This window comes from Aphelocoma coerulescens, chromosome 17, assembly GCF_041296385.1.
Source record: "Aphelocoma coerulescens isolate FSJ_1873_10779 chromosome 17, UR_Acoe_1.0, whole genome shotgun sequence".
Classification (NCBI taxonomy): Eukaryota; Metazoa; Chordata; class Aves; order Passeriformes; family Corvidae; genus Aphelocoma; species Aphelocoma coerulescens.
The window spans coordinates 11182592-11208989 of record NC_091030.1 but is presented as its reverse complement, the minus strand read 5'-3'; the positions used below and the strand labels follow the sequence as shown (position 1 = coordinate 11208989).

At 47.1% G+C, this 26398-nt stretch overlaps 1 protein-coding gene across 9 annotated transcripts; it reads right to left on the bottom strand.

The window, feature by feature from the left end:
- Window positions 1-1202: 1202 nt before the first annotated feature.
- Window positions 1203-25899, bottom strand: LOC138119715 (tyrosine-protein phosphatase non-receptor type 1-like). 9 transcript variants are annotated; one of them, XM_069031828.1, is made up of 21 exons: window positions 25758-25899; window positions 25051-25240; window positions 12152-12225; window positions 11351-11560; window positions 10756-10917; window positions 7226-10133; window positions 6565-6631; window positions 5926-5988; window positions 5805-5846; window positions 4522-5563; window positions 4402-4443; window positions 4147-4307; window positions 4001-4067; window positions 3817-3914; window positions 2844-2906; window positions 2724-2765; window positions 2585-2629; window positions 2439-2509; window positions 2317-2357; window positions 2192-2232; window positions 1203-2090 (listed from the first exon to the last, which is right to left on the bottom strand). In XM_069031828.1, the coding sequence occupies exons 1-6, from the start codon at window positions 25851-25853 to the stop codon at window positions 10023-10025; spliced, it is 843 nt and encodes a 280-aa protein (XP_068887929.1). In that variant the 5' UTR covers window positions 25854-25899; the 3' UTR covers window positions 1203-2090; window positions 2192-2232; window positions 2317-2357; window positions 2439-2509; window positions 2585-2629; window positions 2724-2765; window positions 2844-2906; window positions 3817-3914; window positions 4001-4067; window positions 4147-4307; window positions 4402-4443; window positions 4522-5563; window positions 5805-5846; window positions 5926-5988; window positions 6565-6631; window positions 7226-10022. The 9 variants fall into 9 exon arrangements, with proteins under 9 accessions (XP_068887929.1, XP_068887928.1, XP_068887931.1 ...); XM_069031827.1 differs by having other exon boundaries at window positions 3877-3914; XM_069031830.1 differs by having other exon boundaries at window positions 2844-3914; window positions 7226-9890; window positions 9967-10133.
- Window positions 25900-26398: the final 499 nt, after the last annotated feature.

The following is a 26398-nucleotide window of genomic DNA, read 5'->3' as shown; positions in this document are numbered from 1 at the left end:
GAACCATTCCACCACACACACACCTCTTTCAGCTTCCACACAATCCCACCATCATCTCAACCACTCTCCCCACCCTGGCTGCTCGGGAACGGGGTTCCCGAGAGCCTCCAAATCGTCCTGCCTGACAAAACCCCGGCCCGGCACGGTCCGCACCCAAACCTTGGCGATGAACATCGCCTCGCAGACCGGCCGGGACCGAGGAAAAAAAAACCCAGCCGGGGGGGGAAAAAAAAAAACCCCCCCAGCTGGGGTTTTTTTATTCTAAATTTAAAAATGTGTTGAAAAACCTGAAAAGCAAAATCCAAACACACAAGGTTAGAACCATTCTACCACACACACACACACACACACACACACCTCTTTCAGCTTCCACACAACCCCACCATCATCTCAACCACTCTCCCCACCCTGGCTGCTCGGGAACGGGGTTCCCGAGAGCCTCCAAATCGTCCTGCCTGACAAAACCCCGGCCCGGCACGGTCCGCACCCAAACCTTGGCGATGAACATCGCCTCGCAGACCGGCCGGGACCGAGGAAAAAAAAACCCAGCCAGGGGGGAAAAAAAAAAAAACCCCCCCAGCTGGGGTTTTTTTATTCTAAATTTAAAAATGTGTTGAAAAACCTGAAAGGCAAAATCCAAACACACAAGGTTAGAACCATTCCACACACACACACTCACAGGCAGACACAACCACATAAGCACACACAACCTCTCACACACAGATACAGACAGTCACACGCTATTCAGCTTACACACTGACTGTAGCCATTCATCAAAACACTCCACCAATGAAAATACTTTGATACATCTTCCCTGGCTGCCGCTCCTCGACATCGAGCCGTAGATTCCAGGAAAATCGGTAGCATCTGTGACCGTGGAGATCCAAAGCCGCCTCGGGACCTGCAAGAAAATGTGAAGCGGTCAGAGAGTGGCCCGTGGCTAGGAGTTATCCCCACACCAGGCCCATAAATTTTCTACCCAAAACCCCACAGAAAATAAATGAACCCTTAAGTTTTATGACTGTTCTACCTAACTGTGACTCTACATGCCAGGGCAGGGCGGCTCCGACCCTAAGCGGCGCACAGAGGGGCGGCACCCCAAATTAAGAAAAGATGACACGAGGGCTTGAGATGAGTCTCCAGAAGATTAATTCTTGAGCACAATACACTTAGAGGCGATGGAACCTACTGAACTACTGCGGTCATGGAGGGAGGGTCCGATACCCTCCCTCTAGAGGTCCAAGGGAATGACATGTGAAAAGAAGCCAGTACTAAAACTGAGAAGGAAGATAGATGAGAACATCTTGTGTACTTCCTCCAGTCTCAAGCAGTGAAAAGGTAAAGATGCCAGAATAAGCCCCATCTGGGAAAGTAGGCAAGTAGAGTACAGCCAATACGGCCCAGAACGATGCAAAAAAAGTCACTGATATGCAACAAAGCCCTGTGACACAGAGGACAATGGACACTACATAACATAGACACAACCTACAGAACATAGACACAAGTTGAAACTGCCCAGCAGTCTCACCTGATGGACCCAAGATTCCTACTGCAAGATGAGCCAGAGGCCGATGATGCCAAAGGAAAGAAAGCTCTATGGCAATAGCACATGATAGCAAAACATAAGTCCTTACAAGAAGTTGGTACCAAAGCTGTTAAGAGGATGCTCAAGCTCAGTAGGCCTAGAGAAGAAGGCAACAACTGCTGGGGGACCGGGGCGATCGCTCCGGACCCAAAGGCGAGCTCCTGGGCCAAAAGGTTTTGCGATGACATCAAGACTCAGAGAAGGCCGATGACGTGAAGCTCGTGAGAACACGGAGACGGGTCGGAACCGTCCTGCCCGGCAAAAGGTCGGGTGATGCTGAGGAGAAACCCTCTCCCTTTACTTCTAAGGGGCCTATCCCTCTACAGCCCTCTCCTCTAAGCTAACTTCAAATTGCCTCCTGCAAGTCCAAAGGGTTTTCCCTTGTCCCCACCACCGGTCCCAACACTTAGCTTTTGGAAGACGAGCCGACAAAATCCATCCTCAATGGAAATGAGCACACGGGCGCCATGGATGTTGATACGGTCCCCAGGGTCTGTTTTGGTGGCTGCAAAAATTCAGAAAAAAAATTCAGACCACAGTGAGACGTCCCAAAAGCGACCCCTTCCGCAAGGCCTCCCTCCCTCCTAAGGGCCCAGGCTCGCTTACCTGCCGCTTCCAAACTTCACCTCCGCAGCTGCTCACGGCACCTAAGACAACAAAACAGAAAACGTCACTGTGGCCCTCGAGAATATTAATCCCCAGGGGTCCTCCGCACCAGTACCCTGGCTCACCTCAAATCTTCATCCGATTCCAGAGGCGGCCCAGAAAATACCTGCAAAGCGAAAAGGTACATGCTTAGCACACTGCCACATACCGCTCGCCTATTACTTGCCCCACTTAAAGGCCAACTCACCTGATTGTCTCTATTTCTTGGCACATCCAAGGCAGCAGCAGCACCTGCAAAGAAACAAAGCAAAAAACATCCTGAAAGACTCTGAAATCACAACCTCCCCCCTCCAATTAAAGTACACTGTACCTATAGCTTAAGCTTGCACCCACCTGGCTGCCAGCATCCCCGACCGGGACATCTTGCCGGTGGACCGCCTAAAATGCGCAAAAAATAACAGATGCTTAGAGCTGCACCAGAAATTGATAAGTGAGGAAGAAAAACTAGTTCAGTCCACTAGTCACCACTTACCTCACTCACTTCACCTTGATGGCTGAGATCCAGCTTGACCTCCTAAAAATAAAGACAAAGAACAATGCTGTAACACAGCCACCATTTGCGCTTGCTCCACAAACACAAATGGTGACTGACCTTCCGGTGGGAACCCCGTCACCCGGTCCAGGGCGCTCTGCCACGGATTTAATCCCTCCGCATCTGAAAGAAAGCGATGACAAAAGTCAAAGTGCTGCATGAGAACTTCACAGCCCCAGCTATCTTGTGTCAATCTAGGAATACCATCTAGAGGCCAAACTACAGCCTACACCACAAGTTACAAGTCCCCAGGCCTTGTCCTATTACACCCATATGCCAGACCGTGCAGCAGGGCAGAGCAGCTCCGGGCCAAATTTACGCAGACACCTGTGACACAGGAAAGGACAAAGGAGGGGATGCGATGAAGAGAGAAAACCCTCGTAGAGAAGAACGATCGCAAGGACCGAGAGACCGAGGAATGAGATGACCTAGGCGAGACCGACGGTGAGCCGATGAGGCTCGAAGAACCCCGGCAGAAGGACTTATTCCGAGAACCGCAAAGACGGATGCCCGAGAATCGTACGGTCAGAATCCTCTACCGCTCTTTGCATTCTGACAAGTCCTAATCCGCTATAATGGATCATTGCGGCATACAGCTGTGAATACAGCTCAGAACAAGACCATAAAAGACATCTGACTCGACGCTTCTAAAGAGAGATGCAATTCTGATACACCTCCAAGCTCTTGAGTCAAAGGATCGATGGTATCGGCACCGGGCCAAAGAGCACCGAGAGCAGAGATGCTAAGAATAACACCCAACATTTCCAATAAGCATCTCAAAGGGCTAAGGCAAAAGACCTGCAACAGAAGATGCCCAAAAGACACAGAACATACAATAGACAAGTGACACACACCGGGACTGCTCTGCTCTGCACACCTCGGCATTGTGATCAAAAGTGAGACTTGCCCTTTATGTGGCCTAAGGGGCCCCTTCCTGGACATCCCCACCTCCATATCTGACTCAAAAATCCCTCCTGGCGAGCCCTGACCCAACACCGCACATTCATTCCCTCAGTGGATTGTAGCCCTCAACTTATCTCTCAGGCATCTGGAGATGGGAATCCTCCTCAGGCACAACAGAAGGCCGGCTCACCCTCTGGGAAGCTCCTGTCATCACCGGGCTGTCGTCTCCTAGTCAGCCACAATAAAGAAAACCAAACATCACTACAGGAACTTAGTGGCACGTCGGCCAAAGCCCCAACAATTCCGCTACTCACCGTCCCCTAAGAAGGCCGGGGTCCTCCGACCGCGCTCCGAGGCCGACGCCGTCATCGCGGGGTATGCCTGGGTTAAGAGGAGACAAGGTGGTGTGGCATTGCTGAAACTTAAGTGGACCCTCCCTCCTCCTCCCTCCCTGACTCACCGCAACTCCACGGCCGTGGATGTACCAGAAGGTACCTCAGAAGAGAAAATGTAAAGGCTTCGTTGCAGAGTCCCGTAATACTTCCAGAGCGCTCACGACGGTGGCAAACCGGGTCTGTCGGGCGGTCGGCGAGAAGGTTCGGCATAAAAAAAGCGGACCCCCTAAAACACACAAATGACAATGGATGCTTAGAACTGCACCGGAAATTGATAACCGAGCAATAACAACTCATTCTGTCCACCGGTCACCGCTTACCTCGCTCCATCGACCTTGACTACTGCTATCCAGCTTTACCTCCTGAAAGCAAAGACAAAGAACAATGCTGTAACATAGCCACCATTTACAGTTACCCCACAAACACAAACGGCGACTGACCTTCTTGCGGGAACCCCCTCGCCCGGTCTTGGGCGCCCTGACAGATTTCATCCATCTGCATCTGAAAGAAAGCGATGACAAAAGTCAGAGTCCTGCATGATAACAGCTCCAGGCATCCTGTGTCAATCTAGGAATACCAGCTAGAGGCCAAACTACACCCTATATTACAGATTTCAAGGCCTTGGGACTTGTCCTACTGCACCTATACACCAGACTACACGGCGGGGCAGAGCAGCTCCGGGCCAAACCCATGCAGGCACCCGTGACACAGGAAATGACAAACGAGGAGATGCGATGAAGAGAGAAAACTCTGGCAAGAGGAATGACCGCAAGGACCGAGAGAATGCGGAGCGAGATGATCTCGGCGAGACCGACGAGGCTCGAAGAAGATGCTAACGGAAGGGCTTATTCCGAGAACCGCAAAGATGGATGCCCGAGAATTGTCCGGTCAGAATCCTCTACCGCTCTTTGCATTCTGACAAGTCCTAATCCTCTGTAATGGATCACTGCGGTGCACAGCTGTGAATATAGCTCAGAACAAGACCATAAAAGACCTCTGACTCAATGCCTCTGAAGGGAGATGCGATTCCAATGTGCATCCAAGCTCGTCGGTCAAAGCTCCGACGGTATCGGCACCCGGCCGAGGAACACGGATGCTAAGGATGATGCCTGGCATTTCCGATAAGCTGGCCCCTCGAAGGGCTAAGGAAAAAGACCTAAGACACAAGATGCCCAAAAGACACAGAACATACAACAGACAAGTGACACGACACGCACCGGGACTGCTCTGCCCGCCTCGGCATTGTGATCAAAAGTGAGACTTGCCCTTTATGTGGGCTAAGGGGCCCCTTCTTGGACATTCCCGCCTTCAAAGCTGACTCAAAAATCCCTCCCGGCGAGGCCCGACCCGGCACCCTGCTTTCATCCCCTCAGTGGGTCGTAACCCTCGACTTATCTCTCGGACGTCCGGGATGTGAATCCGCCTCGGGTGCAAAATAAGGCTACCTCGCTGTCCGGGAAGTTCCTGCCATCTCCTAGTCAGCTACAACAAAGAAAACCAAAACATCAGAAAATGTAAAGGCTTCATTGCAGAGTCCCATAACACTTTGGGAGGGCTCACGAGGGCAGCGAGCCGGCTCTGTCGGCCGGTCGGTGAGGGGATTTGGCATAATACAAGTGGACTGCTCAAAACACGCAAATGACGATGGCCGCTTAAAGTTTAGAGTACCGGCACTCGGCACCCGAGCGATAACAACTTTTTCCTTCCACCGGTCACCGCTTACCTCACTAACTTGACCTTGACTGCTGAGATCTGGCTTTATCTCCTAAAAGAAAGAGACAAAGAACAGTGCTATAACATAGCCATCATTTACACTTGCCCAGCACAGACAAACAGTTACTGACCTTCCTGCGGGAATCCCCTCACCCGGTATGGGGCGCTCTGCCACAGATTTAATCCATCTGCATCTGAAAGAAAGCGATGACAAAAGTCAAAGGGCTGCATGAGAATTTCACGGCTCCGACCATCTCGTGTGAATTTAGGAATATCATCTAGAGCCCAGCTACAACCTACATTACAAATTTCAAGTCCCCAGGCCTTGTTCTATTACACCTATGTGCCAGACTATGCGGCAGGGCGGAGCAGCTCCGGGCCAAACCCGTGCAAGCACCCGTGACACAGGAGATGACAAATGAGGAGACACGACAAGGACAGAAAACTCTCTGCGAAAAGAACGACTGCAAGCACATCAAAGGGCTAAGGCAGAAGACACGAGACACAAGATGCCCAAAAGACACAGAACGTAACAATAGACAGGTGACACGACACGCACCGGGATTGCTCTGCCCTGCGCACATCGGCATTGTGATCAAAAGCGAGACTTCCCTTTATGTGGGCTAAGGGGCCCCTTCTTGGATATCTCCATCTCCAAAGCTAATTCAAAAATCCCTCCCGGCAAGTTCCAACCCGACACCCCGCTTTCATCCCCTCCGTAGGTCAGAGCCCTCGACTTATCTCTCGGATGTCCGGGGATGCGAACGTGCCTCGGGTGCAAAAAGAAGGCTGGCTCTCGCTACCCGGGAAGGTCCTGCTGTCGCTGGGCTGTTGTCTCTTAGTCAGATACAATAAAGAAAACCAAGATCAAACTATGAGTTTAGTGGCAAATCGCAACAAGTCGGCAGCTCGCTTCGCTCCTAAGTGCCCCTAGATTCTCAAGGCCCTAGCTTTATCCCTAGTCTAAGGCTGCGGCTGCTATTGTGAGAGGCACCCAGGGTAGCAAGGGACAGAGTTACAAGGTGTTTCCATAAATGCATGGGATGTGTTTGCATGCCATAAAACTTGTAAATGAGGCTGCTATGCTTATGGAAAGGCCTTAAGCGGCTCCCAAATACACCGTGCCGCCTTCAAAAGCCCCCTGCTGTAACTCCTAACCCGCTACCCTGCTCGTCCTCCCTCTCCCGGTCGCAATCCTCAACTTCCCTATCGGAAGCCTCAATCTCGGACACCATCTACGGCACGAGGTAGATCCCTTTTTGGACACAATGAATTCACTGAAAAAATTTGAAGTATCCCACTCAACACAACCCGGAATAGCAGGAAGTTGCACTGCTCCAAAAAAAAAAAACCTTAGCACAAAACCAGAAATTATAAAACCACCTTACCAACCCTAAACATGTAACCCAAATGAGTGAACTTAAATATTACCTGTATTCCATGGTATCTTCTTCCCGATGTCTTCAAAGCCTCTGTTGCTTTAGAGGCTAAAAGAGCCTGCTGAAAGCAAGCTGAGATAAGCAGAAAGATCCCCATCACTGAAATGAGAGGAGAGCTCTTACCCCACTCACTCCCAGAGAGGGAATGACTCCCCTTGCAAAAGCCTGGGCTTAATATACCCCTGGCCGGGTCCGCCCCTCGTTCCCATGATGCCCAGGGAAAAGGGAGGAGCCAAATCCTGCAAGGTATAAAAGCCCTCCTAGGAGTTGCCACTGTTTGGCTCCTCTGACTTAAATTTGAGGTGAGTAAAGGGCTTGGTAGGAAACTCTTCAGGGAAACGACGATGCTTTCTTTTTTTGCTTTTATATTGAGCAAAAGGGTGGCCGGCCGGTAAGAAATCAAACTTTGTGTTTTGGGAACTCAGCTAGGTAATTTGTTGTTAAGTTGCATAATTATTCCCTAGTAATTACTGAGTAGTACTCCACCTGTGGCTTAGTAGGGTAGAGAAGAATAGTAATTTTATTAACGATGTAACTCTCCTTGGGACCTCTAATTAAGGCTATATACATTATAAATAAAAATAAGACTTCTTAATACCCTCCTAGCTGCTATTAGGGTTACGTCCGTGCGGGGCTCGCTCCCGTATGACGTTCGGTACCGGGGCTTGGGTAGGAGCACCCTGAGATGCAATTTAAATCCTTAAAATGCTCAAAAAGGGAGAGCTTTCTTTGACTGAAGTCTTTAAAATGAGGGAACGGGCAGGAGTTGCCTCCACTTGAACCGATACAATGGCAAATTAATGGCTTCTCCCCTTCAATTTAATCCCCTAACCTATTGGGAAAAGAGGGGTTTTCCTCACTTTAAAACTCTCTGGTGCTGGAAAAAGGGGGATTTTTCCTCAATTCAATCCCTTAGAAAGGAGGGAGAACTGGGCTTCCCCCTCAATTTAAACCTTACAATGATGGAAAAGGGGGAGATGAAAGGGACCTCACATACTGCCCTGCCCGCTCAGGTGCTGCCCCTTGGCACGAGAGCTTTTCCCTGGGTGTTTTCTTGAAGCGATGCTCCTTACCCGGGTGCATCCGGCCGCTCCCCGGCTCCTGCGGAGCGCTGCGACCGTTGTTCCCGAAGCGTCTCTCGGGACGCCGCCGTTGGCCCCTCTCGACCGGCAGCTCCCCGTGTAGGTGTGCCTCGGGAACCCTCTGAAAGCGACCTCTGGCAGAGCCGCCCCCTCCTCATCCACGCCGGTCGCGCTCGGTGCTGCCGCACCTCGGAGCGGGGGGATGAGGCGGAGAAAGGTCCTGCCGGTCGTTCCCTCCCCTACGTGGGCCGTCGTCCGCCCCCGAAACGCCGGGGTGTGGGGCTTTCCTTTCCGTGGAAAAGGACCGGCCTTCTCGTCCGGGTGCACGTGGCCAAAATTGGGATCCCGCCTCCAAAATTCCCTATGTCCTAGGCTTGTACTTACTGAGGAAATTCCCTGCCGATCGCAAGCGATTACCGGTAATGGTTCTTCCATAATTGTTACTGACTTCCGTTTCCTTTGAAGTGTTTGACGTGTTCCTCGAGGGGGTCGAGGGTTTGGCCGGGTCGTTTATGGCCCGTCCCGGCAGGCCCGGACCGAACCCGAGCGCCCCCGTCGCCGGTCCGCCCTGAATTTCGGTGAAATATTGATATTGTTTATAAATACTCCCTTTCCCTGCTACTCGGTCTTTCCTCGTGTATCTGCAGGGAGAGGGTTTACTCTATCCCTTGATCCCACCCGCAGCTCTCCGGCCCAAATGCCGATGCTTGCGGACACGATCTAAGCAGAAAACTACTACGAGTGTTGGCTTTTTGAAGTAAAAGTCTTATTGTACATCTGGCTGTACAATTTAAAAAAATGCATCTATTGATGGTCATTATAGGAAAGCTTTTCAGAGGAGAAAATACCCATTTTGGTAGCACAGATCCCATTTTGACAATACTGCATTTTTGTGGGTTTGGGAATCCTGCCTGTACAAGACATCTGAAAATCGGTATTTTACAATTTGATATTTGGAAACGGGGTCATTTTGATATTTTGGAACTTGATATTCTGTCGTTTTGAAATGGAATTAGTTTGGTATTTTGGAACCTGGTATTCTGATATTTGGAAACCAGGTAACTTTGGTATTTTGGAACTTGGTAATTTGTAACTGGGTTACTTTGGTATTTCTGAACGTGTTCTGGCAATTTGAAACTGGGTTACTTTGCTACCTCTGAACGTGGTGTTCTGGTATTTTGAAACTAGGCTATTTTAATATTTTGGAACTGGGTATTGTGGTTGTTTGAAACTGTTTTTCTGGTATTTTGAAATTTGGGTTTCTATGATTTTGAACGAGGTTATTCTGGTATTTTGTTCCAAAATACCAGACAAATAACAAACAAAACAAAGAACAAAATTTTTCTGTAGGCTGTTTTTTTGGTGTATTTGTAGGCTTTTTTTTTTTCCCTGTGTATTGTATGATGAGCTTTTACTGGTTTTGTAACCTCGGGGTTTGGTTTTTTGTAATCTGCGCCTGGCAGGGACCTGGGGCATCCCGGTCGAGTCTCTAGGCTTCGTTTGCTGTCTTCCGCTACGATTAACAGTTCCTGGCATGGGAACTGTTAAATGACAGACTATATGATGAGACGCTTCCTGAAACAAATTAATTCCAGCTAAATGACTCTTCCTGCTCTGCAGTTCCTATACCCGGCCCGGTTTAAATCCGTACCTAGCCCGACTCTTCGGTCCTTCCGTTTCCTACCGCTCTGCTCGGGGCTTTGCACCTCACGCTCTTTCCTCCCTCGGTGGCGTCACGGCAGAATGCGGCGAGGTTTTGGCCGGCACTTGACGTCTCCGAGATGAACTTACCGAGAATTCTTCTGCTTTTCGCTGCACCTGCCACAACAACATTTGTTCACTGAAATAAATGCTTTCCACAATGAACTAAAGGTGTAAGGGAACAAGCGCTGCACTGTTGGGGAGGAGGATAGTTTGGCAAGGGAATTACACAGATCTGGAGGCTTGGCAGAATTGAAAAAAAGGCAAGAAAAACACAAGAACTCCAAGCCCAAGCTACATCCACTACACAAAACATATTGGCCATAAAAGCAAGAAATTCCCATCTGCTTCTAAAAAACCTAAGCAGCACAAAATAAAATCTATTTTGCTAGAGTTCTGCTTACCATAAAAAACCCTGATTAATTTAATCATGACACTTAAACTTCAGGCATATTAGAAAACTTGTACTGTCTGAAATGTCAGGGGAGGCTGATGCAGCAGCTCCACCCCAGTCACTGTGCTGGAAAGCACAGGAGGCACCTGCTACATCACAGGTACTTTTGGAAATAAATAAAACGCAGCACTTTAGGTTGTGACAGATTGTAAAGCACTGTACCTAAAAGCCCCATAACATAAACATGTACTGAAGCTGAAGCAAGCACCACATTGGAAGCTTCTTTCCATCCTGTTCCTTCCACCCACTTGCTGCAGTTCCCTGGGAGCTGCCAGGAGCACTTACTTGCACTGAAGCATCTCCCATGATGAATTTTGCCCCTTCAATAACAGCTAAGTAGGAGAACCGGAGCTGATCTGCAGTCTGGATGAGCCCCATCCTGTACTTCCTCATTTCCAGGAGAACCTGCTTAACGTCCACGGAAGAAGGGTCTTTCCGTTTGTCCATCTGCAGATAAAAACGTGAAACGTGTTTTCTGCTCTGATGAGGTTCACTACAATGACTCACTTTGTGGTAAGGCCTTCACACCACCCTCCACATTACAGAACGAATGAACTCACATACAATTGGTATCAACGGCTCTTTACTGGGTCTCCAAAAACACACAGGGGAAAACACTGGGCCTCAAAAATGCTGCTTTCCCTGAAAGCAAAGCCTGTCTTTGCGAATCACTCTGAAAACTGGAGACTTTTCTTCCCCTAACTCAAAATGGCCACTTAGGAATGAGACCTGCCTTGGAATACACTCCCAAAACAGCAGAGTAAAACAACAGGAAATCACAGGGAACCCCTCCAGCCCCTGCTCCAGCTCCTTTAAGGCTGCACCAAAGCTCCCCTGAAGGTGCCTGTGCAGGAGAGGTGGCCCTGCAGGTGGCCCTTACCAGCAGCAGACAGGTGTCCACCAGGCAGAAGGTGCCCGACCTCCCGATGCCAGCGCTGCAGTGCACCACGACCGGGCCGTGCCCGGGGCTCGGCGAGCCCGACTCCCGCACCTTGAACGGGAAATTCAGGAACGAGGCCGGCGACTCTGGGACCCCAAAGTCGGGCCAGGTGGTGTAGTGAAAGTGCAGAATCTCCCGAGTTTCCTGGGTCTGCAAAAACAGGGTTTGGGAACAGTTTTAGTTTGGATACACCAGTCAGAAGGACTGACTTAAATTCCAAGGACAAAGTTTCAGGGAGTCTCAGGGAGTTTTTATAGCTGCACAGCCAAGAAACTAATTACAAGTAATTGTCTCTTGTTGTGAAGGTCTCCACTGGGACCAAAGGGAATTGGGTAAGTAAATTTACTTATTTACAATTCAGCTATTTCAGTGCAGCTCAGAAGCCTGTGTCACTCTGGGTATGGCTGAGACATGAAACCGCCTGGAGTGTCCCCAGGTACGTCTCAGAAATATCCAAGAGTTTCATTTCCATGACATCTCATGCAGAATCATCAAATCCAGACCAATTCGTGACCCCCAATTTCAAGCCAATCTCCTGGCCCGGCTGCGGCGCGATTCATCTGGTGCCCCGAGATGGGACCCTCTCTGCCCGGCTGCCGGATCCAGGGGTAAGCGGACCTCCCGGTCGCGACCCTGAATTTTCAGGGGGAGCTCGGCTGTCCTTTGGCTCGCGGCGGGGGCGGACAAGGACCATCTGCACCAAATTAAGGTATTTGCTATTCCTTTTAAACACAGAAATACCTGCAGGTCCAGGGTTCGAGTCCCTGAGGGTGGGTTGAAAGTCCCGAAGAAGACTGGGTCTCCCAAAATTAGTCCTGGGCAAGAAAAAAAAGTACTTTTAAGGGGTTGGACCCCACTGGGAAAGGTACCTTTAAGGGGCTGGACCCCACTGGCGTGTGCTATTGTACTGCTATTTTTGTTTTGTCTGTTGCTATTCTGCTGCTGTGTGAGTGAGAGTGGATGAGACGTGCTGTCAAAGTACAAAGCGAGTGAGAGGCTCTATCTGCGGTTCCGTACCCCGGCGACGGGCTCGACCGGAGGAAAGCGAAGCGATTGGCAAAGAGCGAATGAGCATAAATCACATAAACTGTCGGTTTGGAATTCAACCTTACTGTCCAAAGGGGGTGGATTTTAGAGGAGAAAGATTTTAGCTATTGAATTGAAAACATGCAGACCCCCAACGCCTTTCTGATATAGCTCCATCTGATTTCCCTTTTGAAATCCCGTGTTAAGTGTGAGAAAACGGTTCTAAAGCTTGTCTTTGTGTGCGTGTATTAATTGTGAGAGAAAGTGGTATTGTATTTCTACTAGATGGAGTGGGTGGTGTCCAAGCTGCCAGAGGAGAGAGCTTGGTATCAGACTAGAAAGAGCAGGAATAAAGAACTTGGCAGAAAAGGAAAGTGCAGATAATGTTAAAGGGGAGAGTGGCAGAGAATAGTGAGAAATTTGAGAGGAGCTGGTTAGAAAAGTACAGCAAGCGTATGGAAGAAGAGATGAGGAAAAGGCAAAAGCAATGGCAAAGGTGATGGCAGAGGTTGTAAGAATTGTGGACATTGTGGTTAATAGGTTTGGGTGTTTAGTTCCCTTTTCTGCTTGGTGTTTTGTGCGGGGCTGCGAGGCTCCTGTTATGTGGTGCTTGTGCAGAGCTGAAAGGCTCCTGTTTGGAGGGGACCCGTGCCCCTGTGCCTTTTGTGTTTTGTTGTGAAAAGCCAAAATTGGCAGGTTTCGGTTCTGAGGTGAATCCGGAGCTCCTATCTTGTGGGGAACCCTCCCCTGCCACCGGTCTGTGGTTTATTGTGGAGAACTAGAATTGGCAGATTCTAATCCTGCGGCCAATTCTGCAGCTGCTGCCTTGTGGGGATGGTGTTGTCCCTGTGCAGGCCCAGGTATTTGTCATGCAGCCTCATCTGCGGGGGCTGTAAAGAAACCTATGGGGAGAATGTTTTGCTGTCCTTCCTTGGTTAATTTGTTAGTCACCTCTCTACTCCTGGGGTGGACGTGGTAAAAAAAAAAAAAATATTGAGATAAGGAACAATTGGTTACTAAAAGATGATTGATTACTAAAAATGTGATTGGTTATTTAAAAAGAAAAAAAGGCGACTCAAATGCCTGATTCACAGACTGCGACTCTTGCAAAACTCTTAAAAGCAGTCTCGCTCCCTCCGCTGAAGAATCGATTGGAAGAAACCCCACCGAAAACCTGTGGGAGACAACAAAAGTGGTGCGACAAGCACTTCATAGAATAAAAACTAAAACTCCACTTGAATAAGTTAATGCAATTAAACTCTTGTTTCACTCAGACATTTTTTTTTTTGGGAAGTTTGTTTCTTTTCTCTTTTCTAGGAATGTCAAATGTCCCGACATCAAAGATAAAGCAAGCAGTTTGAGAGCAAGGAAACTGCAAGCAGCAAAATCACACCTAAATGTGATAACCGTTGCTTCGCTGTCACTTTGTGTTAGCCCTATAAAGTTTTACTTCTTTTTTAATAATCGGTCTAGTGGGCCAAATTTTCACTTTTCTTTTATAGGAATCTACCAATACCTGAGATGGAGCTGTGTGAAAACCAATGAAATTGAAAGTGTCACCATAATTGCTTGCATTGTCAGTTGGTTAATGTTTGTAATTTGTTTGTGTTTTCATTGCAAGTGACAGATCAAATAGTAGTTAAAGCATTCTACATATTCTTGAGTTTAATTTTTGTCTAACTTGTTTTGTCTTTTTACTGAAAAATGGTGTGGCTCAGGTCTTATGGATGTATAATTTGTTTCAACCAATATTATCCTGAGAGTTGGTATAAGAATTTATACATATTTGAAATCCTACAAATATGGACTAACCCTCCCGGTTCTGCCTCAGAAGGCTTCAAAATTATTATAATCTGGCTAAATTTTTTGGATTTTCTAATTAGTGAATTAAAGAGTCTTGACAAAACACAAGCAAATGCTACATGAGAAATGATTGAATCCCCCTTCCTAAACCAGGAGGGATACAGAAAAGCCTTCTACCAGCTCTCAAACTAAAGTGCTGTTCAATCTCATGCCATATGTCTTAAGAGGATGTTTTAACTTTTCCTCACCCCTCCTATTTATAGCATATTCTGCAATGTCAGTTGTAGGTGCAGAATGGGATGAAGGCAATTTATTCACCAACAAAAAAAAAAAAGGCTACATGAGGTAAAAAGAAAAAAAAAACCCCTAAGTTTGAAAGAGAATTCATTTCATTTTTAATCCCACCAAAAATAAAGCCACAGTTTGTAGTTTGTGTCAAGATTAAATGACGAGAGTGCTATAATCTGTCTCCTGGAAAACAGAGCATAGCCCTGATGTAAAGATATGTTTGCATGAGAATATTTTGTATGAAAATGTTTTGTGTGTTAGTTTGGTATCATAAAAACTAATCCTTCATAATGTATAGAATTATATAGCAGAGTAAGAATATTATTATAACAAAAACTGTATAAAGAAGTTACAACCAAAGAAGCCTCCTGAAGATACCTGACTAGGACTTTGAAGTGTAAGTTAAACCACTAAGATTAGATAAAGGGAAAACCCATTCTTTGCCCAACTCAGGCCTAGGAAAAAAAACAAAACAAAACCAAAAAAAAACGACAAAACAAACAAGACTGAAAGAAGAGAAATACCCATAGATAGTAAAATAACAAATCAGATGATCCCATTAGTAAGAGATGTTGAAATTCCAGGGAGATCAAAACGGGCTCCCCCAGTGATTATTGAACTACTGGAAGGGGTACAACCAGTGTCAGTTAAACAATATCCACTAAGGCATGAAGCATGAGTAGGAATGGAACCAATAATTAGTAAATTTATTGATCAGAAGTTGTTGAGAGAGTGTAGATCTTCCTGCAATACCCCAATTCTACCAGTACAAAAGCCAAATGGAAGTTATTGATTAGTTCAGGACCTGAGGACACTTTACTCACAAAATTACCAAGTGACTGAGTGTGGTTTTCAGTTTTAGATTTAAAGGATGTTTTCTTTTGTCTGCCATTAGCTGAAAGCAGTCAGGAAATTTTTGCCTTTGAATGGGAAAACCCCAGAACAGGGAGAAAAAGCCAGCTTACGTGGACTGTATTGCCACAAGGATTCAAAAATAGACCCGTGATATTTGGAGATCAATTAGCCGAGGAACTGGAAGCCTGGACGCCGCCACTTGGGAAAGGGAAGGTACGCTCTTGCAGTACATCGATGATCTATTAATAGCAACAAGGACCTGTGAAGACTGCAAGAACTGGACTGTAAGTCTTTTAAATTTTCTGAGACTAAGTGGACATAGAGTCTCTCCTGAAAAGGCTCAGCTAGTCCTCCACAATGTTACATATCTGGGGTATGAACTGGCAGGAGGGGAGAGAGCCTTGAGAGACAACAGGAAGGAGGCAATTTGTCAAATGCCCTGGCCAACTGAAGAACCAAAGAACTGAGAACTTTTCTGGGAATGACAGGATGGTGTAGATTACGGATCTGCAACTATAGACTCATTGTGAAACCTTTATACCAAATCCTAAAAGAGACTAGGGGAACTCACCTATGCTGGACACCAGAGACTAATAATGTATTTGTAACTCTACTGGGCATACCAGATGTCACTAAACCTTTTCTGTTGTTTTGACATGAGAGACAAGGACTGGCGCTGGGACTTTTCGCACAGAAGCTGGGACCCTACAAAAGGCCAGTGGCTTATTTCTCCAAGCAGCTGGACGTGGTCAGCCACGGAGAGCCTGCACTGCGTGCAGTGGCAGCCGTGATCCTGAACGTAGAAGCTCACGAGTTCACACTGGGACAGTAGATAACTGTTTTTGTCTCTCACACGGTGTCAGCAGTGCTCACACAGAAAGGAAATCACTGGTTAACCCCATCTCGCTTTCTCAAATACCAGGCTGTCCTAGCAGAATCGGAGGATGTGAGTATCCAAGTAACTAACGTTTTAAACCCAGCAGCTTACCTGGGGCAAAGCTGCTGAGGAGCCTGTACGGCATGACCGCATCGAAACCGTGGACGCGGTTTACTCTGGCCGCCCGGACCTAAAGGACTCTCCGCTAGAAAATGCGGCAAACTGGTTCACCGATAGGAGCGGTTATGTCAAGAATGGTAAGCGGCTCGCTGGGTATGCAGTTATAGCCACAGATGCTGTCATTGAGGCAAAACCATTACCTGTGGGGACATCAGCTCAAAAGGCTGAAATAATAGCCCTAACTCGAGCCTTGGCATTGGCCGAAGGAAAACCTATCAACATTTGGACTTATTCGAGGTATACTTTTGGGGTGGTACACGCTCACGGGGCTATCTGGAAAGAAAGGGGTTTATTAACCTCACAGAAGAAATCAAGCAAGCTACTGAAATTGTACAGTTACTGGAATCAGTGGTAAAACCTTCAAAAGTGGCTATAATGCATTGTAAGGGACAGTCCCAGGGTAACACTATCCCTGAACTGGGAAATGCTATGGCAGAGAAAACAGCAAAGGCAGTGGCCAGTGGGCTTCAGATCCAAGCCCTAGCTCTAATTCCTTCTAGCATCCTTATAAGTAAAAAAATAAAAACAAACCACCATATGACACTGATGATTTAAATTGGATACAAGAAGACAAGCGACAAATGAGCACAGATGGGTGGGCTAGGATAAAGGGTCTCATAATCATACCCAGAAAACTGTTAAAATTATTTATCCAAAGCGAACATTGCATCAGATCACCTTAGATTACAGTTCTTGAAGGTTTGAGGAGGTATGAGACAAACTTACAGCATGGTTACCCAACTTACCCGGCTTAAACAATTGTTTGTAATAGCTATTTGTGTTATTGCATTGTTACTTAGTGTTTGTATTAGTAGTTACTGTTGTATGATATTATGTACCTGGAATCGAGATGCTTATGCTCCATGGCACAAGCATAAACTTAGAACTAAGATAGAGAAGGGTTCTTACTTTAAAGACATGCAAGATTTGTAAAGAATTACAAATACCCAAAGAAAAGGGGGGGATTGAAGAAGGGGCAGTCAATAACTAACTCACGTAAGCACAAGTTAACTAGCTGGAGACAGCAAATGTTAGTTCAGACAGCAGATGCTAATTACACAACCTAAGAAGCCAAATTCACCTTAATCTTGTCAAGATAGAGGTGTAATAAATAAGGGTATTTTGTTCATTGAAAACAGCTGACACAGACCACAACGTACATAACAGGAAATGTCTTAACAAATCCATATGTAAAGGTTGTAAGTGCTGTAAGTGTACTATTGTTTAAGCTCCAGGAAGAAAAGCGGGGGACACTAACTGACCAAATATGGAAAGGGTCACCCAGAGGGCACTTGAAGAAGACTACTTGCCTTCAGCTATCGACCACCAGAAGGCAGAAAACGACCCCCTAGCAACAAGCTCACACATGCGTAGAGTACTCCCTTAAAGATAAGTTAACAGGAAATGATCCTGCATAAAAGAAGGACTGAAATTTGCAAACCCCTGCGGCAGTCGGTGGAGCGGGGACTCCCCTGTCGCCCAGCGCTGATTTTGCTTATGCCTTGCTTGCTGTAATTAATAACTTCTCTAATTTGATTAAACCTCCTTGTCTGCCTCAGTCAATCACAATTTGGTGCCGTGACTCGGATGGGAATGGTACGGTGAGACAGAGATAGGGGAGGCGCCCCACCTCTGGTGGCCTCGGTATCCTCAGTCTTTACCTCGCTCCCACCGACGAACCTAAACTCAAGGCATTAAACAAAGGGAACCGGTCGGCCCCATAAACTTTGTGCGCAGAGGTCCGGACGAAGACGCTGGAAGCGTGAGTATTTGCGGAAAAGGGATCCGTTCGGTCGGGGTCGGGTATCCTGGAGTGTGGCGAGTGCGGTGTGTGAGAGGGGGGCCGGCAGCCGGACTCCCCAAGCGAGTGTGGACCCTCAGTAGTGCGGTTCCCATTGCCCGCGAGGGCGTGGGCCACGAACCAGGGGAAGCGAGTGATTCCACACACAGAACGCCTGAAGGCACTCCAGAGGATGGGACAGGGGAAAAGCAAGCCCTCTAGTTCCATGAGGTTTCCCCCAGTACCTGAGGATAGTCCGTTAGGGCTTTTATTGAATAATTGGAGGCATTATTCGAGTACACAGAATAAAGATAAGGCCAAGATGATTTATTATTGTATAGAGGTCTGGGGAGGAAAGCAGATATCACAAAATGTATTTTGGCCTATATTTGGGTCCTACGAGGACTGGGTGAGACAGGATTTGAATTTATGGGTAAATTCCAAAACTCCTTTTAGTCGAGAAGAGAGTGAATATGCAAAAATATGGATAGAGACCCCCGGGGTACTCCTGTTTACTTTAAAGGAAAAATCTGAAAACTCGGGGGTAAGAAGAAAAGATAAAAAGAAAGAGGAAGTCCCGTTGATTCCACCCCCCTATATACCTCCGCAGGCCCCGCAAGCACCCCCACTCCCACTCCCTGAGCAGCCCCTAGAGGAAGAGGAAGGGAATCCTGAACCCGAACGGGAGGGACCAATGACAAGGGGCAGAGCTAGACGTCATAACCTCTATCCATTAAGAGAAGTGCCTATGGGGGGACCCCAACCAGGAATTGGCTTTATTTCAGTTCCCCTTAGCTCTGGAGATGTACGGGACTTTAAGAAGGAAATGGGGAACCTATTAGAAGGCCCCCTGGGAGTTGCAGAGAAGCTAGATCAATTTTTAGGCCCTAATATATAGACCTGGGATGAGTTGCAGTCAATTCTAAATATTCTTTTTACTGCAGAAGAAAAGAACATGATTAGGCGAGCGGGAATGCAAATTTGGGATGCCCAACATGCCCAAGGCCCACAGGCAGATATCAAATGGCCTTTACAAAACCCTAATTGGGATCATCAGGATCCAGCACACAGAACTCATATGCAGGACTTAAGGACAATAGTTATACAAGGGGTCCGAGAGGCAGTACCAAGAGGACAAAACATAAATAAGGCCTTTAATGAGAGGCAGAGAAAGGAGGAAACTCCAACAGATTGGCTAGAAAGGGTAAGAAAGAATCTACAGCTGTATTCAGGCCTGGACCCAGACACACAGTTGGGTCAGGCACTTCTGAAAACTCAATTTGTAGCCAAATCATGGGATGACATCAGGAGGAAGCTAGAAAAACTAGAAAATTGGCAGGAGAGAGGATTAGATGAATTGTTGAGGGAAGCACAGAAAGTATATGTCAGGAGGGATGAAGAGAATCACAAGAGACAAGTCAGAATGATGGTGGCAGCAGTAAGGGAAAGCAGAAAACAAGACTCTCCCCGCCGAATGGGGCAAATACCCAGAAAGGCCCCTAGGAACACAGAGGGAAATCAGAGAGTGGAAAGGAGGGAAGCAGTCGTATGTTTTTATTGTGGGGAGAAGGGACACATCAGAAGGGATTGTAGAAAGAGGATAAGAGATGAAAAGATGTTTAAAGAAGATTAGAGGGGTCAGGGGCTCTACTTACTGGGGACCAAGAAACATCCAGAGCCCTTGATAAAAATAAAAGTCGGTCCCCAGTGCCAGGAATTTGAATTCCTGGTAGATACGGGAGCAGAAAGATCAACTATCCAAGTTTTACCATCTGGATGTAAAGTCTCCCGAGACACCGCCCTTGTAGTGGGCGCCAAGGGTGAACCTTTTGAGGTCCCTGTTATTAAAGATGTCCTGATAGAAACCGAATCAAAAATAGGAATAGGAAGCCTTTTGTTGGCACCAGAAGCAGAGTATAACCTCATGGGTAGAGATCTCATAGTAGAATTGGGAATAAACCTAGAGGTAATTAATAAAGAATTGAGAATCAAACTATGCCCCCTTAGAGTAGAGGATGAAAAGGAAATTAACCCTGAGGTATGGTACACGCCTGACAGTGTGGGCCAACTGAACATTCCGCCCTTCTCCGTAACCATAAAAGATCCAGAAATTCCAATAAGGATCAAGCAGTATCCCATATCCCCAGAAGGGAAACGAGGACTAAAGCCTGAAATAGACAGACTAATAAGCAAGGGACTCCTAGAAGCCTGTATGTCCCCTTTTAATACACCCATTTTACCAGTAAAGAAACCAGATGGATCCTATCGATCGGTGCATGATTTAAGAGAAATTAATAAGAGGACAGTGGCCCGGTTCCCGGTGGTTGCTAACCCATACACCCTATTAAGTAGACTAGGGCCAGAAAATCACTGGTGTAGTGTAATTGATCTAAAAGATGCATTTTGGGCCTGCCCCTTAGACGAAAATAGTAGAGATTATTTTGCCTTTGAATGGGAGGACCCAGATACTCATAGGCGACAACAGTTGCGATGGACCGTGCTGCCACAGGGGTTCACAGAATCACCAAATTTATTTGGACAAGCATTAGAACAAATCCTCCAAGAATATCAAACAAGAGAAAACATTACTTTGATTCAGTATGTGGATGACCTCCTGATTGCAGGAAAAAAAGAAGAAGAAGTTCAGGAGGAGAGCATTAAACTGTTAAACTTTTTAAGCTTGAAGGGACTAAAAGTATCAAAGGCAAAATTACAGTTTGTAGAAGAAGAAGTAAAATATTTAGGCCATTATTTGAGTAAAGGAGAGAAAAAAATAGACCCTGAAAGAGTGAAAGGAATCCTCTCACTCCCGCCACCAAGGAGCAAGAGACAAGTAAGGCAATTGCTAGGATTAGTAGGCTACTGTAGACAATGGATTGATAATTATAGTACCAAGGTTAAATTTCTGTATAACAAGCTCAGTCATGACGGGTTATTGAAATGGAGCGGAGAGGATGAGCAGAGCTTAGAACAACTGCAACAGGATTTAATTAACGCTCCAGTACTAAGTTTACCTGATTTTAAAAGACCATTTTATCTATTTGTAAACATTGAAAATGGGACAGCATATGGAGTATTAACTCAGTATTGGGCTGGGAGAAAGAAACCGGTAGGATACTTGTCAAAGCTATTAGACCCAGTAAGCAAGGGATGGCCTACATGCCTACAGGCAGTGGTAGCCTGTGCTCTCTTGGTAGAAGAAGCACGTAAAATAACTTTTAATGGGGAACTCAAGGTACTATCGCCACATAATATTAGGGGAATATTGCAACAAAAAGCTGAAAAATGGATAACAGATTCGAGACTTTTAAAGTATGAAGGGATCTTATTAGATTCCCCAAAGCTAACACTAGAGGTCACTACACTACAAAATCCGGCCCAGTTCTTATACGGAGAACCAAATGAGAAAAAATTAGCCCATGATTGCATGTTAACCATAGAAGAACAAACCAAAATCCGACCGGACTTAGAAGAAGAAGAATTAGAAGAAGGGGAGAGGCTGTTTGTAGACGGATCATCTCGGGTAATCGAGGGAAAGAGAGTATCTGGCTATGCAATCATTAAAGAGGAAGGGTCAGAAGTCTTAGAGTCAGGACCTCTAAGTAGATCCTGGTCAGCTCAAGCTTGTGAATTGTATGCAGTCTTACGAGCTCTGAGATTGCTGAAAAATAAAACAGGGACAATATATACAGACTCCAAATATGCATATGGAGTGGTACATACATTTGGAAAAATATGGGAAGAACGAGGGTTAATAAACTCTCAAGGGAAAGACTTAGTCCATCAGGAGCTAATAAGACAGCTACTCCAGGCCTTACGGGAGCCTAGAAGAATTGCTGTAGTACATCTTAAAGGACACCAGAAAGGATTAGATTTTAGGAGTAGAGGTAATAATGGGCCAGACCGAGAAGCAAAAAGGGCAGCACTTTTGGTTATACAACAAGTTCAGGATAAGGAACAACCAAAGGAGAAATTCCTCAATAAAACTAGAATGTATAGTTTTACAGAACAAGAAAAAGAGAAACTATCACAAATGGGGCTAAAAGAAAATTCAGAAGGAGAATGGAAACTCCCAGATGGAAGAGTAGTACTACCTAAATCAATAGCAGTAGAAATTTTACCAAGATTACATAGCCAAACTCATTGGGGAACACAAGCACTAGCAGACCAGTTTGCCACCAAGTATATGTGTATTGGAATATATAATTTGGCAAAACAAATTGTTAAAGGCTGCATAACTTGCCTTAAAGTGAATAAGGCTTATTTAAGAGAACACCCATTGGGAGGGAGACCACTAGCACACAGGCCCTTTGCTAACGTACAACTAGATTTCACCGAATTGCCCAAAGTAGGAAGAAGTAAATACTTATTAGTTATAGTAGACCATCTAACGCATTTTGTCGAAGCATTTCCCACAGCAAGGGCAACAGCACAGACAGTGGTCAAAGTTCTATTAGAAAATATTATCCCTAGATATGGAATAATTGAGACTATTGACTCCGACCGAGGACCCCACTTTGTATCTAAAATCATCAAAGAAGTAATGGGAATTATGGGAATAAAGTGGGAATATCATACCCCCTGGCATCCCCAAAGTTCAGGACGAGTAGAAAGAATGAATGGGGAAATAAAGAAGCAATTGACAAAGCTTATGCTTGAAACCAAGTTGTCGTGGGTGAAATGTCTACCATTAGCTTTGTTAAACATACGGACTCAACCAAGATCTGACATGGGAATCTCCCCTTTTGAGATGCTGTATGGAATGCCTTATAATATGGGGGAACCTCAAGATCACCCAAATTTAAGAGACCAAAACATGAATCATTACATTATTACCTTAATGAAATATAGAGAAGAATTATGGAAAAAGAGCATGATAACTCAAAGGCCCCCGCTAGAACTTAAACTACATCGAATTCAACTATTTAATTACACCCACGATTATTGTATTCAAGTGTCCATCATACCCCGAATCACGTATCATCCTAGTGAATACATGTACCAACAACACACCACAGCAGATCATCACCTAGTAAAAAGAGAACCTTTTATTGCATTAACCATAGCAACCCTTCTCACTATAGGAGGAGTTGGGGCAGGAACTGGAGTAGCATCCTTAGTCACCCAGCAAAAAGAATTAAGAGCACTAAGGGTCTCAGTAGATGAAGATCTAAGCCGAATAGAACAAGCAATTGATGGCCTAGAAAAATCAGTAAGATCTCTATCAGAAGTAGTCCTACAAAATAGGAGGGGATTAGACTTATTATTCCTTCAGCAGGGAGGACTGTGTGTAGCACTCAAAGAAGAATGCTGTGTTTATGCAGACCACACTGGGGTAGTGATAGACACCATGACTGAACTAAGAAAACGGCTAGAACAACGGAAAAGAGAAAGAGAGGCACAACAGAGCTGGTATGAATCCTGGTTTAATCATTCACCCTGGTTAACCACTTTGTTATCTACCATTGCAGGGCCTCTAATTCTGTTAGTCCTAGGACTCACATTTGGGCCGTGTATATTCAATAAGCTGATCTCCATAGTAAAAGGGCGCTTAGAAGTAGCACATTTAATGCTCCTTAGGGCTAAATACCAGCAGATACCAGAAAATCATGAAGAAGAAATGTTAGAATTAGCTAAACAAGAGCTAAAAAGATTCAATGAACAAAAATGAACAAGAGAAAAAGGGGGGATTGTAATAAATAAGGGTATTTTGTTCATTGAAAACAGCTGACACAGGCCACAACGTACATAACAGGAAATGTCTTAACAAATCCATATGTAAAGGTTGTAAGTGCTGTAAGTGTACTATTGTTTAAGCTCCAGGAAGAAAAGCAGGGGATACTAACTGACCAAATATGGAAAGGGTCACCCAGAGGGCACTTGAAGAAGACTACTTGCCTTCAGCCATCGACCACCAGAAGGCAGAAAACGACCCCCTAGCAACAAGCTCACACATGCGTAGAGTACTCCCTTAAAGATAAGTTAATAGGAAATGATCCTGCATAAAAGAAGGACTGAAATTTGCAAACCCCTGCGGCAGTCGGTGGAGCGGGGACTCCCCTGTCGCCCAGCGCTGATTTTGCTTATGCCTTGCTTGCTGTAATTAATAAATTCTCTAATTTGATTAAACCTCCTTGTCTGCCTCCGTCAATCACAGAGGGGACAAGGATTATCTCAGAGGCTGCTAAATCGTTCATTATTTAAAGCCGTGGCTCAGTTAAAGAGCAATACCAATTAAGCTCCTGGATAAAAAGCCTGGGAGATCGGGGTTGGGTTTTTTTCCATTGTTCCTTTCGGTGGCTTTTTGCAAGCAAACTATGAAGCGGACAAGCCGCAAGCGTGCTACAGCGCCCCTTGCTGGGACTCGCTCCGGGCTGGCGCTGTTCCACGGTGCGAGGGGACCGGAAAAGCCACGCGACCCACGGAACCGGCGGCACTCGCCGCCCGGGGACGGCCCCGCGCTCCCGGAACCGGGAGGAGCGCGGCTCGCGGCACGGAAGCGGCTCCTCCGGCAGGCGGGGGCGGCCCCGCGCCGGGAGACCCCTCCCGCCCCCGGCGCCTGCCGAGCGGCACTGGCGCCGGGCCAAGGGGGACCCGGCGGCGCGCGGCTCGCGGCACGAAAGCGCCTCCTCCGGCAGGCGGGGGCGGTCCCGCGCCGGGAGACCCCCGCCCGCCCCCGGCGCCTGCCGAACGGCACCGGCACCGGCGCCTGACCGAAGGGGACCCGGCGGCGCCCGAGCCCCGCGCACGGACGGCACGGAGCGGGCGGGACGACCGGGGGCGGCGCGGCTCCGTGCCGCATCTCCCGCCTGCCGGCCCGGCGGCGCTCACCTCGGCTCCGCGCGGCTCGGACCGGCGCGGCTCCGTCGGTCCCTGTCGGCGGCCCAGCCCCCAAATTCCCACTCCTCCTCAGAAATTCCCCAGGGGCCGGGAGTGCTCCCGCGCGAGACATTCGGTGCCGGGGCATGGCCGGAAGCGACCTCAAATGCGGTGGCACGCTCCGATTCAAACCTTTCAAATGCTGGAAAAGCCGGAGTTTCTTTCAATTTAACCCCTGAAACTGAGGCAACGGGGGGTGTTCACCTCAATTCAAACCAGTACAATGGTAAATAAATAAATGTGTTCTCCCTTTCTATTTAATGGTCTAAGATACCAGAAAGAGAGGAGTTTTCCTCAACTCTCAAATGATGGGGAAAGGGCGATTGTTACCTTCATTAAAACCCTCAAAAAGCAGGGGCAGCAGGGCTTCCCCCTCAATTTAGAACTTAGGTTGATGAAAATGGAGGGGTTACCCTCAATTCAAACCCATAAAATGGTAACATCTGTGCTTTCCCCTTCCATTTTAAATGGAAGTGGGATCCCCTCGTTCAAACACAGACAATAATGAAGGAGGAGTTTCTTCCCTCCATTTAAACTCCTTTTGTTCTCGTAATCCCCATTTTTTCTGAGGGCACGGGGGGAGGGACTGGCAAGATGAAATCAGAAGGGAAAAATAGAAAGAACCCCCCCCCCCCCCGCAAACCCACTCACCGGCTCACCTGCTTAGCTGCAGCTGCCTGGCGCCTCCTTTGGCAATGCTCCGCATCTAACTGCATCCGAGTGCTCCCCCAAAACCTTTGAGATGCTCTCACCATCCTTTCGTGAGAGACCCCCCCAGGACCTCACCGTAAGCCCCTCTCCTCCAACATAGCCCTGCAAAAGTGAGCTGAGGTAACCCCTCCTAAAACAGGCCCCGGCAGGAGCCGCCCTCTCCTCACCGTCACAGCTCACACCTGGGGCTGCTCTGCCCCCTCATCGTTCTCACGGCTCACACCTGGGGTTGTTGCCGGTCCAAGTGTGAGGGCAGGTGCAGAAAGGATTTGCTGCTCCTTCCCTGGACGGCTCATTGTCTGCACCTGAGACGCTGAGGCACTGGGCTTTCCTTTCCATAGATAATAGATAGTTGATGCCAGGTGCAGGTAAACTGTCAGGGTTGGTTTTTGAAATATTTTTTTAAACTAGAAAGTGTTCCATAAGTATGCATGTGACTTTTGAGATTTGATATACAAGACTTGTTGAGCTTTTGACGGGGTACCCTTCCTTCTCGGACCGGGGTAACGGAGCAGAGGAGGCTGCTGTTCTGCTAAGTTCTTTATTTCATAGTCTCATAGTTTTCTTGAAGGCAGAGTTCAGAGGGGGT